General features: G+C 53.2%; 2 protein-coding genes across 2 annotated transcripts; one reads left to right on the plus strand and one right to left on the minus strand.

Annotated features, from left to right (window-relative positions):
• Positions 1 to 934: 934 nt before the first annotated feature.
• Positions 935 to 3,055, plus strand: OSM2 (Osmotic growth protein; the record flags this gene model as incomplete). Its single annotated transcript, XM_053199226.2, has 4 exons — positions 935 to 968; positions 1,081 to 1,149; positions 1,219 to 1,456; positions 1,516 to 3,055. The coding sequence occupies 4 exons, from the start codon at positions 935 to 937 to the stop codon at positions 3,053 to 3,055; spliced, it is 1,881 nt and encodes a 626-aa protein (XP_053043325.2).
• A 4,541-nt stretch (positions 3,056 to 7,596) lies between these two features.
• N0V96_000593 (uncharacterized protein) lies at positions 7,597 to 11,688 on the minus strand (the record flags this gene model as incomplete). Its single annotated transcript, XM_053199228.2, has 7 exons — positions 7,597 to 7,712; positions 7,769 to 10,101; positions 10,148 to 10,376; positions 10,449 to 10,542; positions 10,595 to 10,740; positions 10,834 to 11,058; positions 11,661 to 11,688. The coding sequence occupies 7 exons, from the start codon at positions 11,686 to 11,688 to the stop codon at positions 7,597 to 7,599; spliced, it is 3,171 nt and encodes a 1,056-aa protein (XP_053043327.2).
• Positions 11,689 to 17,413: the final 5,725 nt, after the last annotated feature.

The following is a 17,413-nucleotide window of genomic DNA, read 5'->3' on the forward strand; positions in this document are numbered from 1 at the left end:
GCCAGAATTACTGCGAGAAGCCAACAAGTGTCTGGGGTCTGTCAATGCCAGAGGAGCAATTCAGTTGCAATACCCTCCGCGGACCGGACGCAATTGCCTGTTCGTAGTAAACACCTCGATCATGGAGGGAACTTTTTTCACGATGCGCAATTGGGGAAATAAACTGCACATGGAAGAGAAGACTCAATTGAGATTCCAGCTCTCTCGTCGCTCTCGGCTTCCCCACACCTGTACCTAAGAAGAAAAAAAGGTGTCCCATTGTCCCTCGGACCACTGCCACCGCTTGACCAAAAGGCTCATTCTTACTGGTACGTTCATCTGCCTCCCCCGTTTAGTGACGCCAATTCTCCTCCCCCAGGGCCCCAGACCGTCCCTTTCCCCGACCCCCAACCATGAGTCTCTGACCCAAACTCGGCCCAAAACTCACTAGCACCGCGGGCAAGCCCAGTCGTGGACTCGTGTGCCATGGAAGTCCCCAGTGCGAAGTTGCCCCCCCTGGTTTCTGCTTTTCCCACAGGCGCTTCGACCTCGGCTCACGAATCGCCGTGTCAGCGACCTCTCTGCCACTCCTCCCATCTGCGCGCACTACCTCACGCAAGCAGAACGAGTCGTCTCCGTAAGGTATGTCCCACTGTACCACTGTACCGTACCATACGGTACGAAGTATACCCCCCCAGGTCCCTTGCGGAGCGGATACCAACCACTACCACCTGCACCTGCCTTCGGCCCCAGACCCGCGTCGTCCTTGTGCCTTTGTCCCCATCTTCCCTCGGCGTAGCAACAAGACGAAAGGCACCGCTCCTCTTCTCGTTTTCTTCTTAAACCTCTCCATCCAAACTCTTTTCCTCCCCCACCAACTTTTCTCTTCCCCATCTTCTTTGTTTGTTCTCCATCCTGTCCTTTGGAGCGCATCAATACCATCACACCAATCAAAATGGCACCCAGAGTTATCGTCGTTGGTGGTGGTCGTAAGTTACCTCAACCCCTTCCTACTCCCACCTCTCTCAGTCTTACCACTCTCTCTGCCGCGGCCAATCTCGGCCTCGTCTTACCTGCTCACATGCTAATCCGTTCTGCCAGTGTCCGGCTTGAGTGCCGCGCACACCATCTACCTCGCAGGAGGCAACGTTGTCGTTCTCGACAAGCAGGGTAAGTCAACAAACCCATTACTACCACGCTGCTTGTGATTGTCGCAAAGCTCACGCTCCTACCCTACAGGCTTCTTCGGAGGCAACTCCACAAAGGCCACCTCTGGCATCAACGGTGCCTTGACGCGGACACAGGTCGACACCGGAATTGCCGACAGCGTCAAGCAGTTTTATGATGATACCCTCAAGTCTGCCCGTGACAAGGCCCGCCCCGACCTCATCAAGGTCCTTACCTACAAGTCCGCTGCTGCCGTCGAATGGCTTCAGGATGTCTTCAACCTGGACCTTACTCTCGTTTCGCGGTTAGGGTAAGTCAATCGCAGAAGCCCAATGTCGAGGTTTTCTCAGGTTCTAACCTACCCTGCAGAGGTCACTCCCAGCCCCGTACCCACCGTGGTCACGATGCCAAGTTCCCGGGTATGGCCATCACGTACGCCCTCATGCAGAGACTCGAGGAACTCGCCGAGACCGAGCCTGAGCGTGTCGAGATCATCAAGAAGGCCCGCGTTACCGGCCTGAACAAGGACGGCAACACCATCACTGGTGTTTCATACGAGTTCAACGGCGAGGAGCAAAAGGTTGACGGACCCGTCATTCTTGCCACCGGTGGTTACGCTGCCGACTTTGGCGAGACCTCCCTTCTCAAGAAGCACCGTCCCGATACCTTCGGTCTTGCCACCACCAACGGCACCCACGCCACTGGTGACGGTCAGAAGATGGTCATGGCCATCGGCGGTAACGGTATCGACATGGACAAGGTCCAGGTCCACCCTACCGGTCTGGTTGATCCCAAGGACCCCGGCTCCAAGTGGAAGTTCTTGGCCGCTGAGGCCCTTCGTGGCGAGGGTGGTCTCCTTCTCAACGCCGACGGTAACCGTTTCTGCGACGAGCTTGGCCACCGTGACTATGTCTCCGGCATGATGTGGAAGGAGAAGGACAAGAACAAGTTCCCCATCAGACTCATCCTCAACTCCAAGGCCTCTAAGGTCCTTGACTTCCACACTCGCCACTACTCTGGCCGTGGTCTGATGAAGAAGATGACCGGTGCCGAGCTGGCCAAGGAGATTGGCTGCTCCCCCGACCACCTCCAGAAGACCTTCACCACCTACAACGCCATTGCCGATGGCAAGCAGAAGGACCCTTGGGGCAAGAAGTTCTTCCACAACCTGCCCGTCGACATCAACGATGACTTCCACGTCGCGCTGATGGAGCCTGTTCTCCACTTCACCATGGGTGGTATCGAGATCAACGACAAGGCCCAGGTCTTGAACAGCGAGCAGAAGCCCTTCGACGGTCTGTTCGCCTGCGGTGAGCTTGCCGGTGGTGTTCACGGTGCCAATCGTCTCGGCGGTTCTTCCCTGCTTGGCTGTGTCGTCTATGGCCGTGTTGCCGGTGATACCGCTAGCAACTACCTCTTCCAGCAGGCCCTTAACGGCGTAGGGGGTGCTACCTCCCGTCTTGGCCAGATCTCACTGCATCTGGACCCCGCCCAGCCTGGTCGCGTCACGATCGACTGGAACAACGGTGGTGGCTCCGGCGGCCAGGGTATCCCTGCCCAGCAGACCACATCGGCCGCCGGCCCCACGCCCGAGAAGGCGGACGGCCAGAAGGCTTCCAAGCCCAACAACCCCAAGGAGTTCTCTGTTCCCGAGAAGGAGTTCTCTATGGAGGAGGTTGCCAAGCACAACACCAAGGAGGACCTGTGGGTCGTCGTCAAGGGCGTTGTGATGGATCTCTCAAACTGGCTCGAGGAGCACCCCGGTGGACCCCAGGCTATCATGAACTTCATGGGACGCGACGCCACCGAGGAGTTTGAAATGCTGCACGACGACGAGGTTATCCCCAAGTACGCACCACAGCAGGTGATTGGCCGCGTCAAGGGCCAGACGCCGAGTTTGGAGTTGTAAATTTTGAGACGATCATCTACGACGAGCGCACGACGGAATCTTGGCTTTGGGTAAAACAGTGATAACCGGAGTAACGGGTGCGCATTGGCGCGCTTTTTTTTTGAATTTGGGCATTTTTCTCACATCTAGGGAATGTATTCATAGATACATGTTGTAGTCTCTTGGATTCAATGGAACTCCAAACTCTCTGTTCACTTTGATGGCACAAGGTTTACGTGATGCTTATGACCGTAATTGCCCTGACATGACCCGGGCTACCGCATGTGGTTCTCGTTTTCACTTTGTCATGCCGGTTCTCAGCTCGAAGCTGTTCAACGCACGCTCACACTAGTTGGGGGGCTGTAAAGGGTGCCAGGTCCCGTTGCAAGCTTTGGAGCAGCCAGCGTGAGTCCTCAATTTATAGCCTTACGATTGCTATTACTCCCTTGGCTTGGCATTGAATCGAGAACATAATGGTGTATGCTTCTCAACATTTTTCACATCATACCTATTAGATACTGGAAGGGGTTTAGAAGGAGATTGCACTTCCAGCCTGATTCTCTGGGATCATCGCAGTGACAAGTGGACAAAGGCGAATGACATTGAACCTTGTATCAAAGATGTCGAATGAGAATTAATTTACGTGCCACGTGGAACTCGTGCCGCATCACAGTCTCCAACATGAATATCGTCAGTTAGCTACTACTTATAGGTTGACAATTCGCCGCCCCTGAAAGCCCATCCAAAACTAGTATAGAACTAGACCATCTCATCACTCTCAAGATGCTTCTTCATTTTCCTCAGTCTCTTTGAGCGGCTTTCTCGCGTGAATGATGTACCTGGCAAGTTTCTATTAGCAGTGTCGTCAAGCACGCCTAGAAGTCGGACATCAAACTTACACAGGTATATACCCATGCATATTCTTATTCTTCAACTCGTTCCTCACCCCAATCAGAAACACATTCACCTCCTCCATTGTCCATTCGAGCGCCCGCGTGAACGGCGCCATGCTCCACGCCTCGAGCCCCTCGAGCATATTCTCGAGCGTCCAGATACCGAGCTCGCGATAGTGCGGGTCCTTGGGCCACGCGTTGAGCGGCCACTTGTACTTTGTGACGACGACGTCCTCGAAGCCGACTTCTTCAAGGAGGGGCTTGAGACCGGGGCAGTCGACAAAGGGACGGCCAAAGATGTTGCAGGCCTCTTCGAGGCGGTCGACCCATTCGATTAGGGGGCTGTCGGGCTTGAGGGTGCCGTCGTCGCATTCGGGGCGCATATGGCCTTCTTGAAGCTCGAGGAAGCCGCCTGGTTCGAGGAAGCTATCGGGGTGTGATTTGGTTAGTGAATTTCAAACTGAAGGGGGGTTAGATAAACTATGAGCTGCAGCTTTACTCGTATGATTGTTTGAAGAATCTCTTCCAGTCGGAGATGCTTGAGGTCATTGCGCGGGTGTGGATGTAGTCAAACTTGGTGTGGTATGTCCAAGGCTCTTCGAGGTCGTCAACCTCGAATTTGACGTTGGGCGGTACGCTAGACAAGAGAACATTAGTACGACCGACCACCGCCTATTTGAGAAGAGAGGTGAACACGGTTCATACAATTGAGTTTGCGCGGGAGACAGATCGATACCAACAACCTGAAGGGCAGCAAATCAGCAAACCTCACGGATGTCTCCACAGCCGCAGACTGGATCAAAGGAGCAAGAGCAGAGATATACCTCGGCGTCGGGATGTTCATCGCCGAATTCAACGCACCAGAGTCCAGTGCCGGTACCCACGTCGAGCACGCGGCCTACCTTAGCCTCAGGCTGGGCGATGGGCGCGAGACCGAGCCTATAGTCGAGGGTCAGGAGGAAGACGTTGTGCTGCAGATCTGTGATGCGTTAGTTACCTAGGTCAAGCAGAGTACGTTGAGATGTCTTTTTCATCACAACTTACCTAGCCTATCGGCCTCCTTCTCATCGTTAGGGTAGCTGTATTCTATGTTCATGTGAGCGGACGAAGTGGACACGGGGAGAGCCCAAGGCTATGCGGTGAGTGGGATACTCACGGCCGTCTTTGTATCGGTGGTAGGTTCTGCCGTTCTCGATACGGTGGTTGAGGATCGAGCTTGCCAAGCTAGTGCTTGAAGATGCGACGCTCTGAGGCGCCGATGATCAGTATAAACATCAAAAGTCTATGGCGTGATCGGCATTACGCGGGGATACTCACAGTCGCCCGGTCCGATGAGCTGTCATCAGCGCTCTAAAGTAACACGTTATGAGGATACTTGCGATTTCATGGAAGGTGAGTGATCAAAGTGGAGAGGGAATAAGAACCCGGCTATAAATGAACAACTCACAAAATCATCAGCGACAATGACAGGACCGTCGTTGGCAACAGGTTGCTGCTCTTGATCGGTAGTAGACATGACTGCGGCTGATCAAGTATGAAATTGGCGAATATGTATATCTCTCTCTCTCTCTCTCAACTCTTTGAAGGAGTCTGATGGGGGGGAAACAACACAAAAGGGACGTAGGGGATGACGAACCCAAGAGAGTGGCAGCGGTCCCCGTTTATCACCCCTCCTCCTTCCCCCTCCTCTTTCTCTCTTTCCGATGAAAAAACGAAAGATGATAAGTTGTTTACCCCCGTGCCCCCCTCTTTCTCGGTTGGGAGACAATTATGCACGTTGGTGGCAAGGTGCCGCTGGTGGAGAATGTTTGTGCTTCCAACCGCATGGGTCTGCGAACGCATTAGGAAACCAGAACGCAGCCCATCTCCGAGGTAAGCGTGGTAAAGCAGCAGTTGTAGAGATTCTCAACCGGGATAGTCGATGATTGGCTCTTTCTGTGAAATGGGTTCAAGGGACGAACTCGTCACTGGCGTGGGCTTGCATTCGAATAGACGAGATGTACTGGAATTTTCGCTCGATACTCACGCTATTTGGGGAATTGCTTTCGCCTGTGGGAGTGCTCTAGAAACATTGAAGCTCTACTGGAACTGAAAATTGATCAATCCAAGCTCACATTTCTTATAGAAAGAAGAAAAGAAAAAAATAAGAGACGTAAATAAGTTGAATCTTTGGCGGAGGAAAGATGCTCTCTGGCCTTTTTGGTCGGCACTGCCGCAGCTGCCTCCCTTGTCAAGTTTCTCATACTTCGCCTTGGGTTTTGAACCCTGTGAGGTTCGATCAGCCGCATCTTAGATAAAACAGAGTGAATTATTTTCGGCTGTTTAGCCTTGAGCCTTCCCAAGTGGTCTTGGTCTCGCTTTCCAATGCTCAGGCGAAGTGGCTCCTTGTGAAAACTCATATAAGTGCCAAAGCATAAAATCCATTGATAATAAGACGAGGCCGACTGACATAAGGAATCCTACACATCATGTCTTGAAGTTCGTCCCGGCAGCTTTCATTTTACCTAGACAGTTTGAATCGAAACAATAGCCTTCGACATAACCCTTTGTCTTTTCTTTAACTCATCTCTAGTCTCGCAACTTGTTACCGACAACAACGGGCATATCTAGAAGTCTCTGCAGTCGTTAGGCATGATCCAGACTCTTCATGACCGACATCACTACAGTCACAAAGCTCGTATCAAAGTCTCTAGCGTATATAATGCACAAGCCATTTCATTCCTGTCGTTGAAAAGATATCATCCACCACCCATCTCAACCTTCAGAATCTCACTCCGCTCAACACCCGGCTTCAAAAAAACTCAAAAAGAAAGGAACAGCGCCGAAACCAAACCCACGACTTCACCCCGCCCATCAAAAATGTGCAACATCTAACAATTCATCTGCAACCTATGCGACCGCCTCAAGGTAGTCTCCCTCACCTACTGCAAATCAGTCCTGGACGGCGGCCACGTCCCCTTCTCGCACGTCCTCATCAAGATCAAAGGCGCCTTCGTCTGGACGCCCTTTGAAGGCTGCAATGGGCTCACCATCGACCCGGTGGCGGCCCGTTGGATGAAATGCGGCTCGTCCGACTTTACTGATGACGAGGCTGAGATGGAGGAACAGTTTGATGCTGATAATGAGATGAGTGACTAAGATTTCAAATCGTGACCGACGGCGGAGGGTAGTCCCGGACTCGTTGAGGGAGAGATGACGACGGGTGAAGGCTATGGTATGTGAGATGTGGGTTCCGGGTAAGCTCTAAAAAAAATATCGGGGCAAATGAATATACGTTGGTTCGGCTTTACGGCAATTACAAATAATGTGGTGCTCCTTTCTTTTCTCACTGGATAATAAAATTCACAACAGTTCCTATACTCAAGGATCAAATCTGCCATTGACATTGTGCGTAATCGGCTTGCTATTCTAGTGGTATCATCTTATTCTGTAACAACCCGCAACGAAAAGGTACGGCAGAAAGGTATTAGGGACTAATGACAGAAAAAGGGGGTTTAGATCCGGCCAGGGATCTGAAAATCGGAGACGATTGAATCTCGAAGAATTAGAGACCGGAAGAAAAAGGTGGCGCTTTTTCAGTCGTAATGATGCTGGATGCTGCAATCATTCGAAACATACGCAGAGAATCTGAATTTCAAATCGCGAGGTGCAAATGCCGTCCATCAATCTTTAACGGCGGACGGGAGGGGTTCGGGCGCCCGTCAAGGGAGGACCTTGGGAGTTCTCCATGTTGCCAGTCAGTTCAGCAACACGCGCCTTGATACGTGCTACGCGGGATTCGATTGCTATACATGGTCAGATCTTGGACAGCGAAGATTTCTAGTTTCAAGGTAAGGCTTACTCTCTTCCCCACTTGTGTCGTCGCCATCGTCGGTAGTCTTGCTGTATCCGCCGCGGCTCTGTTCTTCGCTCTGGCGTTGAGCTGCGCGCTCCGCAGCGTTCTTGCGGATCTGGGCCCATCGGTCGACTGCGGGCGGCGATCTGGGGCCATCCTCGGGAGACACCGGAGCGGACGAGTTATCCGCAGGAGGTTCGGGGGTCTTCGCACGTCTCGCGATAGGGGGCGGAACAGCATCCTCGGAGTCGTCGTCAGGGACAAAAGCAGGCTGCTCTTGCAGAGGGCCCTGGTCAAACCGCGAGAATTCGTGCCGAGCCTCGTTGGCATCGTCGGTATCGACGCGGGAGAGGGATTCATCAACGGACGGCTCGTACTGCGGCTCGTGAGCTTGGGTCTCAACTGGGGCAGGTTGAGGAGTCTCCATTGGTGTGATGTAAGCCTCTGCAGGTGTTGGTGTGGGGAGGTTGGACTCTGAAGCAGCGGGTTGGGGAACAGGAGAAGGAGCAAGCTTTGGCGGCTCGGGAGTTGCTGTCTCGCGCTGGAGCATACCGTTCAAATCTGCAGCGGCGTTCTCAGGCAGTTTCGAGTTCCGGTTCTTGTTACGGCCAAAGAGCTTGCGAAGTCCACCTCCACCGGTCTTCTCCTTGTGGAGCTTCTTGGACTTTTTGTCCTTCGGGCTGGTGTCCGGTTCAGGGGTGAACATGTTCTCCCGTCCCTGGTCGTATGAGTCCTTCGGTGGGGGCATCGGGGAACTGCGGCCCTCCTCGAGTCGGTCGGTTGGGTGCAGGCCACTCGGAGCCTCTGATTCCTTCTCGGATGGAACGCGGGGTTCGTCATCTTGCGCGCTTGGGGGGAGCGGGGATGGCGAACGAGGGAAACCTGGTGAGCTCTGGGTCAATGGCGAGGGCTGCGGTTGCAGCGAGGGCGACTTGGCCGGGACTTCAGGGCGAAGCTCGGCTCCGTTGGTGTTGCCGTTTGAGTATTCGTTGTGGCCTTGACTGTCCTTCCTTTGCATGGTGGAAACACCGATACCGCGCCCAGCAGTGTTGTTCGCCAGGTAGGCCTCCCGGATCGCCTCCTTATCGTACTTGTTCGCCCATTTCATCGCTGGAGACGCCTGACGCATGATTTCCGGCTGGAGGGTGAAGACGCTGGTGGTCTTCTCTCTCGCCGCCTCATCATTCCGGCCTCGGCGAGCCTGCAAAATTTGCTGTTGCTTCTCTTGCTGCTGGCGTGCCTGGAGCTGTTGAGCAGCAGCTTGAATCCGAGCCTGTTGATCGGGACCGATGCTCGATTTGCTGACATTGGGATCTGTCTTCTTGTTGCCCTTCTCGAGAGTATGCTTGCCGGTTGATTTGCGGCGGTTGACGCCCTTGTTGCGTCTTGTCCAGCTGAAGAATCCCTTCTTTTCGGCAATGTAGGCTCCCTCCTGGGGCTCCGGGGCGGCACCAGCAACCATCTCCTCCATGACGAGCCATCGACCACGTTTAATGCTCGTCTCAATCACGGCGCAGCGGCCAAACGCAGACTTTCTCTCAGGAGTCTCTTCGGGTGCAAGACTGCTCATCCAAACCCACCAGAAGCTCTCGTCGAGGTCAAAACGGGCAATGCTTGCTAGCTCGCCAGGCTCGAGACGATCGGACTCCAGGCGTGGGTTGTGAGATTGGGAGCTCCGTTGGCGTTGGGCTGTTTCGATGGGCGGCAACTGCTTATCGGGCGGCAGCAGCATATTCGGGTTGTTTGGGTTGTCATCCACAAAGCCAGAAGAAAGGAAATCGGCCCAGGAAGGTGTAGTCGGCCGTCCTAAGCCCATGTTGCCAGCCGCAGGTGTGGTTCTCAAGCCCTGGGGTTTACGAGCCGCGGCTGCCGCCTCTTGGTCATCGTCATCGTCGTTGTCCTCGAGAGCGCTGGTGAAACCAATGTCTTCGAAGCGTGACCAGGATGCGTCGCGCAAACTCGTCGAGTGTTTTGAGCTGGAAACTTGAGACTGATTGGCGGAGGAGATCGACTTCAAGACGCGACGGCATTCTTCCGTCAGTGCCTTGACAGGATCCTCGTACTCGGAGAACTCGCGCAAAGCTTGGTCCTCATCACGGTACTGGAAGTGGTTGGCTCGTCGGAGTAGCGCAAAGGGGCCCGGCGAAACGGTGTCCACGATCATGACGACCCTGTACGTAGAGGACTGCATCAACGATGGCTTCTGGGGAGGATACTCGGTTTCCTGAAGCAGTTTTTGAAGAGACATTGGCAGCAGCGAGATGGAGCCCTGCGTCTGCTTTTGCGGGGCCAAAGATCGCAGGTAGGCGAAGAACAAATGGCTCGTAGCATCAGCGGCGCTGAAGCATGTTAGTGTTGCTCGACCCTCGTAGTAGTTTTGCTCACCTTGCCCATGCTTTGTAACCACCTTCGAAGCCACTGCCTGTGTCCTTGTGTTCGAACGCCCACCATGCAGCCGTCCGAGACAATTTCCGTCCGCCCAATCCATTCATCTTGCTGTGGGCGGCAATTGCAGACATCAAGTCGAAGAAATCGAAAATGATACATGAACGAGCTCCGTTATCCACACTCAGAGGGATGAATGTTTTGAACGAGTCTCTCGCCATATTCGAGTCTAATGCACGGGTCAGCCTACGGTGCCCATGAAATACTTGTGTGAAGCGCCGAATCCGTTTGTGCAACATACCTTGCTCGCCGACTTTGAACAGCTCGTACGCGTCCCAGCCTACAACACCACCTGCAAGGCGACTCCAGCACCATTTCACTACGCCAGCGATGACCTAGTGATATGTAAGCATATCAGTGGTGAGTCTGTGTTAAATATTTACAAACCATTGGCTCAGTCATGCGAAGCTCTTGCGACAAGAACTCGCCGCGCAGAGGTTGGCTTCCATCGAAAAAGTGGCGAATGAAGGTCCGGACCGCACTAGGGTCCGAAGTAGGTCTAAACGGCAGCAGCAAAAAGGGGTGATCGAGGGCTAGGTGGTAATGTCAGTACATCGTTGGCGCGATTGGCCGAATTTCAGAGCAAAGTGATGCCGGGAGCTCAGAGGCAGATGCAAATGACATACCTCTTGCTTTCAGCTCGTCGGTGCAACGTCTGATCAAGTCCTGGATCTCTTCAGGCTCGACTGTCTTCCTGGTGAAAGCGTCGTCCCATTTTGGCTTCGCGGGTAGCTGATCGGCATTGTCAAAGTTGGCACCCTTCTTTGCCTTTTTGGAGCCGTCCTTGCTCTTCAATCGGGAGAAGAGGCTAGCATATTGTCGGTGGACTCTCGCCTCAATCAAGGCGATTGCTGTTTGGAGCGGGGAAAGGCGCGAGGCATTCGAGGTTGCGACGGTTGGATAAATGGGCAGTCGCGCCTTCTTCGACGAGGGGTAGGTCACAAGTCGTGTAATCGGAAGTGAGACAGGGAAAGTCAAGAAATCGATGTTGGGTGGGCTCGGTCGGTTAAGGAATTGGCCGGGGGGTAAAGGTAGTCAGTCGCGAGAGGGTCGCGATAGGGGGCGGGAAGTGTGAGTGTGTCGTCGAACAGAGAGAGGTGCGCGCGCGTTTGCTCTTGGTCCAATGTCAATAATACGTCGTTGGAACGGTCCACCACGCGAAGAGATTCCACTAGGAAATTGCGATAGCGGGGGAACCAACTGCTGAGGGTGAGGGTATCGGGAAACAAAGACGGCGGGGTTCAACGAAACGAAGGGAAATCTCCAGCAAGGGAAAGAATGGTGTTAGGAGAAAAGAAGGGATGGACGGGAAAGGAGAATAAGTGATGATGTTGCTGCTTGGCTTTGGGCACGAGGGAAACCGAAAAGAGAAGAGGCAGCAGCTCTGGTGAGTGTGACCTGTATGTCTCCCGGCCGGCACTCAGGTTAAAGGCAGGTCCCGTTCTCACCTTACTTCTTTCTCTTTGGCTTTTTCCTAACATTCAGGGGCGAATGAACAATCGGCAGGCTATTAATTGGAGAAGGAGAGAAATGGTATTATTTGGGGGGGTCCCCTGGAGCCTTGGCCTGTCTGCCGGTGCTTGTCTTTTGGATTTTTTTTATTTTATTTTTTTACAACACACTCTCCAGGTGCCCTCTCCTTGCCTTGCTTTCTTTTTTTTTTCTGCTCTTCTGTTTTTGATCTGTAGCCCCCAAGCCCCCCTGTCTTGTTATTTCAAGGTGGGCACAAGTACCTTTTGTGTGACGATCACAGCAGGCGGGTACCTGACTACGACCCTGAGATGGCAACCTAATGGGGAATAGCTCTTCATGCAGCGCGTTAGGGGTGTAGCTCTTCCTCAGTCCGTGGGACTCTGTGCAGGCTCTATGGCTCCTAAGATTCCATGATGGCTTTTGGCGGCGTCTGGTAGGTTCGCAAGGTCGCTGGCCCGTTGTTTGAGTCTCGACTTGTCGACCGTGGGCGGATTTTCGGGTGATGCTAGTGGCACCTCAGAATCAGGCACGCCGCCCGCCGTACCGCCGCAACACAGCTTTCCCTCTTCCCCTGCCTTACCGATGGGACTAGGTTGGGAGAGTGGGAGAGGCGGGAGGGGCACGACAGGCCCTGAAATGAAATTAAATCGCTGGAACGAGGATCCTGGTCCTAGTGCCACAGGACACAGTCGGCGCCAATGAGATAGACCAACAAGATCTTACCAGCGGAATCAAGTCTCTGCGCAGTAAAGCCTTCGGTGACAGTCAACGCCGCCGACCTTTCTCTCGCCGGACTCGCCTCAGGCACTGTAGCCGAGGCCCTGTCGGTTCGACCGAGTGCTGATTCAGTCTGTACCGTAGATGGGTGACAATGGGGCGGACGTATCACCGCGGTGGGGGAGAGGCCATTGGTGGCTGAGGACTAAGATCTCAGGCGACAATATTAGCATCACTCGGAGCAAACGGTAGAAGCGTTGCGGCGCCCGGACAACTCTCAGAGGCACCGAGGAGACCGGTGATGATAAGTTGTGGCCGAGAAGATGGAGAGGCTTCGGTGATGAGGATAGAAGGCAAGACGATGCGCGGAAGTCGGAACACTGGACGACCAAAACCAGAGACGACGCGCAATGTGTGATACTAGGTTCAGTGCTTTTAGAGCTAATGCAGAGTATGCAATGCCTGTTGCCGCTGTTGCTTAAAGTAAGAAAACCTCAGACGGCCAAAGACAATGTAGCAAACCCGGCATCGGTATCGGCTTCTTCATCGATAGACCGGACGAAACAACCTAAGTCGAGGGAAGGGAAGCGTGCCTTAACAAAAGCGTGCTTCTCTCGAGTCTCTCGTGTACCTAGGCATAGCACTTGGACTTCGGTGTCACGGAAGGCTTTTCCCGTCAAGCAGACAAAGGGTTGATCTCAATGATCCAAGTCGTCTACCTACTATGTATGGTCGGTACCCAAGGCCTCCTTGCTCGTATACACCCTTTCTCGTGAGATATTACCGGCCATGCCTGGTCGTGTCCATGAATGAGGTGAGACAAGTTGTCTCTGCTGCTTGTTGCTTGTTGCTTGGTCCGGGCAAGCGTGGGAACCCCGTCAGTCGTCCGCACCTTAATTGAGCCCCCCTAGCACCCTTTAGCTCCGTTCGCCCTACGCACCTTTTTGGTGTCTTCCTCGCTGCTGAGCTCTCGAGCAGCTTGGCAGCCAGGGTACTTAATTGATTGATCCTTAGCTTGAACTGTAGTGGTTGTTGGTGATATTGAGACTTTCGGGACATAGGCCAATGGTATTACTTGTACAGAATACCTTGCTGTGGAAAGAAAAGGAATGGAAAGGAAAGAAAGGAAAAGAAAAAAAAAAAGATGAGATGCAAACGATGCAATTGCAAGAAGCCCGAGCAATGTTCCATAAGGTACCTACCTACCTACCTTAGGAAGGTAGGTTTGATGAGGTGGTTTCTGCCATCGCTCCTCCCTTTCCCGGGGCCGCTTTATGGTTTACCTCGCTCCTTCCACATGGCGCCGCAACCCAGTGGGGGTGGACCCTGTCTCGTTTCGGAGCGACTTCCATCTGCCTCGCCTACTACGGGTAGATCATCCAGGCTTCACCTCTGCAAAGCTGTATCCGTAAAGGTATGTTGGTACGGATACGGATACAGTTTTCATCTCTTCTCTTTCCGCCATCCATTGCTTGTCTTCGCCGACATCCCCTAGCGCTAACAATTCCACAAGTACATTTGCATCTACTACCTCATCCCTCCATGTACATCCACGATGCCAATGTACCCCGCCAGCCCACTCAATCAACCGTTGAAGCGTTGGTGTCATTCGAGGCATACCTAACATAGGGTAGATTTCAACACGTATCCACGCCTCCTAGCAGTGCTAGCATCAGTACCACCGCCACGGCTCATCTCTCCAACGGCTATGTGTCGCACTCACACCTTCTCATGTCTCACGGTACCTTAGAACGCAACAAGGTATGACTACAGATACCTAGACGGCGAGACGCGTCTCGAACCCGCTGCTCGCTTGGTTGATGTTCCGGCGCCCGCCCGTCCGCCCCACCACAGATCCTCGGCCAGACACGATGCGGAACCATTGTGCTTCAGTCGACGGAATCCAATTGACGCAGAAGAAACAGGAATGCGATTGACATTCGAGAAAGAAATTCACAAACAAAAACCCGCCGCACCGCCAACTCGGCTCAAAAGCCCACGGCCGACCGCTCGCAAAGGTCCGCAAATGACGCCACACCATCCGTCCTGGTCCAGAAAAGCCCACAGCTTAGAGTAATCTATCTCAGGGCCGCCCAATCTGCTTCTCCCTTCTTTCCTCAGCTCGCCATCAATGCCAATAATAGGTCGAGGATGATCCTGCGTTTGGTCACTTGGTCGCGCATGAGTTGGCCGGTGCCAGCACATCCTCGTCGTCACCTCATCCATACAGAACCGGGTCTTGCACACATCCACCGTGCCGAGCACCCCGCCATAACAAGTCATTGGCTGTGACCCGTGCGCTTGATCGTCGTGTGCTGGCATCCGTCTAGGGGTGCTGTCAAAGCCTGACGAACAGCAACCTCCTCATCACTTGCATTGGGCGTCGTGTGCGTCACCGATCTCTCCGACCTCAGCAAATGCTGTGCAGATGGCATTCGCTACCAAACATTCGTATTCTCTTCGCAGGGCCGCATATTCGGACGTTTGGCCAAGTAGCCTCGAAATGTGTACGGAGTACGGACACAGTCGCCCTTGACAGATCACTATGACACGATTGTGAAAATACCACGCGGAAGCGGAAGCGGGCCAGCATGGCACGTTACGTCCATGGGCATGATGATGGGCTCCCTCAAACCACCCGTCGGCGAGTGCGGCGACGCTCGAGCCTCCAACTGTGTCCTTCCCATTCCATCCCGCGTCTTAGGGATTTGTCCTGGCCAGCCTGGTACCTGCGCATGAACACACCTTCGAGGGGCTCAAGGACCTGCTTGCCTGTTCACGTTTGCTCCGCGGGCTCTGAGTGGCCAGGTTTGGATGCGAAACTCTCCTCTGGGCCTGCCTGGACGAATATTGGCTGCGTTGCCGATCGATCAACGTCAGAAATGTCTTTTCAGACCCCACCAATACGGTCAACTCAATTATCGGACGATGTCTCTGGGCTGGAGGGCACTACACTAAAGGGAGGGACGCCGTCGTTGGCAAACGTTAACCGTTGCGGCCACCACTGAGATGAGCTCCGCTAGCAGCCAAGATGGCATTTTTGCGCTTCTTTTGGTGGCACCGGTTCTCGAATGTGGTGAAAGCTGCTGACTCAAATATATCAAATACCTACTGCTTCGCAAAGTCTCCCTTTCATCTGCCGGCATACAGCTCCGGTAGCACGGCGCGGCTGCACCAACCCTAATCTTACTCCAACATCGGAAGGACCTTAAATTCCTCGCGATGACCTAAGCCATTTCCATCTGAGGAGAAACATGTGACCACAGATTGCGCCGCGGCGGAACGCGGTTCAGAATGCATTGTGGCAGGAAATATATGGTACATGTCAAACGTTGGGCCGCGAGGGCCCTATACCAGTTTCGAGAAAATGTAGCAAAAAGGTTCAGCTCGCCATCTACTAATGTGCTCAGCTGTGTAAGTTGTCTCACGCCAGCTTGTACTGATAGAGGCGGTCCGTTCTTCCGCCGTTGTTCCGCTCATTGGAACTCGTATCATCATCTACGTGAGCTCTACAAGCTAATAAGTCGGTACCATAATCCGAGACATCATCGGAGCCGGCTTCGGGGTGGCGACAGGACTTGAAGTGGGACCCGGCCTCCGGGTCCGGGCCGCTAATGGCGTGAAGGTGCCGCATTCCAGAGGAGACGCTTTGATCACCCCGGAATGTGAGATCTGCTTCACTAATTTAGTACGTAGTAGTTTCCACTTGTTCGGCTTTTTGCGGTATGACACGCATTGCTTCGTCGTCAAGCTGGCTGATGGCTTGTATCGTCAACAGGGAGTTGCATATGACAGCTGGTAGACTCGCAAGAGACGGATACAGGCACCTCGTCTTGCAGAAGACTTGACGCTGAGTAGACTCTGAGAAAACTGTTTCGGGAAGGATTCCTGAATGTTTTCCCAGCCTGCTATGATTCGGGAATGCCAGACATAATTGTAAGTGAGTAAACAACAGTGCTCGCTACGTTAGCACACACTTGCCGGTACATAGGCAGATATTGTTCTCGGTCGCTTTAGCTCTGTTGATACCCTCGAAATAGGGGACCGTAGCTTGCTTCTCCCAAAGAACAGCATCCGGCGGAGGACTCACGGGGCTCGAGCAGTGTATTGTGATGGCGGGGTGTGCTTGTTCTAGCTCCCATATTAACCCTCGGCGTGTGTGTAGTGCTAGGGTAGATGAAGGAAGTAGAGAGTCACCCTTTGTTTCCTTTTCAAGTGTGTGGATCAACTCGAGAGGTTTGGCAAGAGAGCGGTTATGCCTCTATCGTGAAAAGCCATTTTGCACCTTCTGCGATGAAGCTCAGCTGTGTTATCTGCACGAGGTGTTCAACTTGATATTCGGCCTCCAAATTCTTCGAGTGACGTATATTGGAAACGTGAGACATCCAACGTGGTTCAGTTTTGCATGAATGCATGGCTCATTTGAGCCTCTTTGAACAATCCCCTCCCAAATTGCTTCGAACGGCTGCAAATTCTTGCGGAGAAGATGCCATCGGAAGGCTATTGTAGATACCAGGAAGCCTCAAAGGGGCGCTTAGTTGGTGTTTTCGAGCTATGAACTGGATAAGACTTCGCGAGCCGACGTGCCTCTTTTTAGCGGCGCAGACGTATGTAGAGGAAGATAGGGCACCCGCGTAACTCCTGGCTCCTCAATCTGCTGTCCGATGGCATTGTTCAAGATGCTTTCACCCACCGTAAGCTGCTGTCATTTGCCGAGCGAGGTGTCTAGGGAAGTAGATATCGCATACCCTAGCTCATCTAGCTAAGTGAATCAACACTTGAAACTTTATTACCAACACGGCCATTCTCAAACGGTTGTCAGAAGGAAGTGGTGACACATTTGTAGATGAACATTCCTGTTAATCGCTTTGAGGTTACGAAGTGCGGATGACCTGGGTAGGAGAGAGTACGGGATGCCGATGGGTACAACGTAGAGACTGCAGTGAAAGTTATACGGCAAACATGAGGTGATGAGAGATACTTTCACACGTAAGGAGCAGACTTTGCACATATTTC

Source organism: Colletotrichum fioriniae (genome assembly GCF_027942845.1).
Source record: "Colletotrichum fioriniae strain IMI 355084 chromosome Unknown scaffold_1, whole genome shotgun sequence".
Lineage (NCBI taxonomy): Eukaryota > Fungi > Ascomycota > Sordariomycetes > Glomerellales > Glomerellaceae > Colletotrichum > Colletotrichum fioriniae.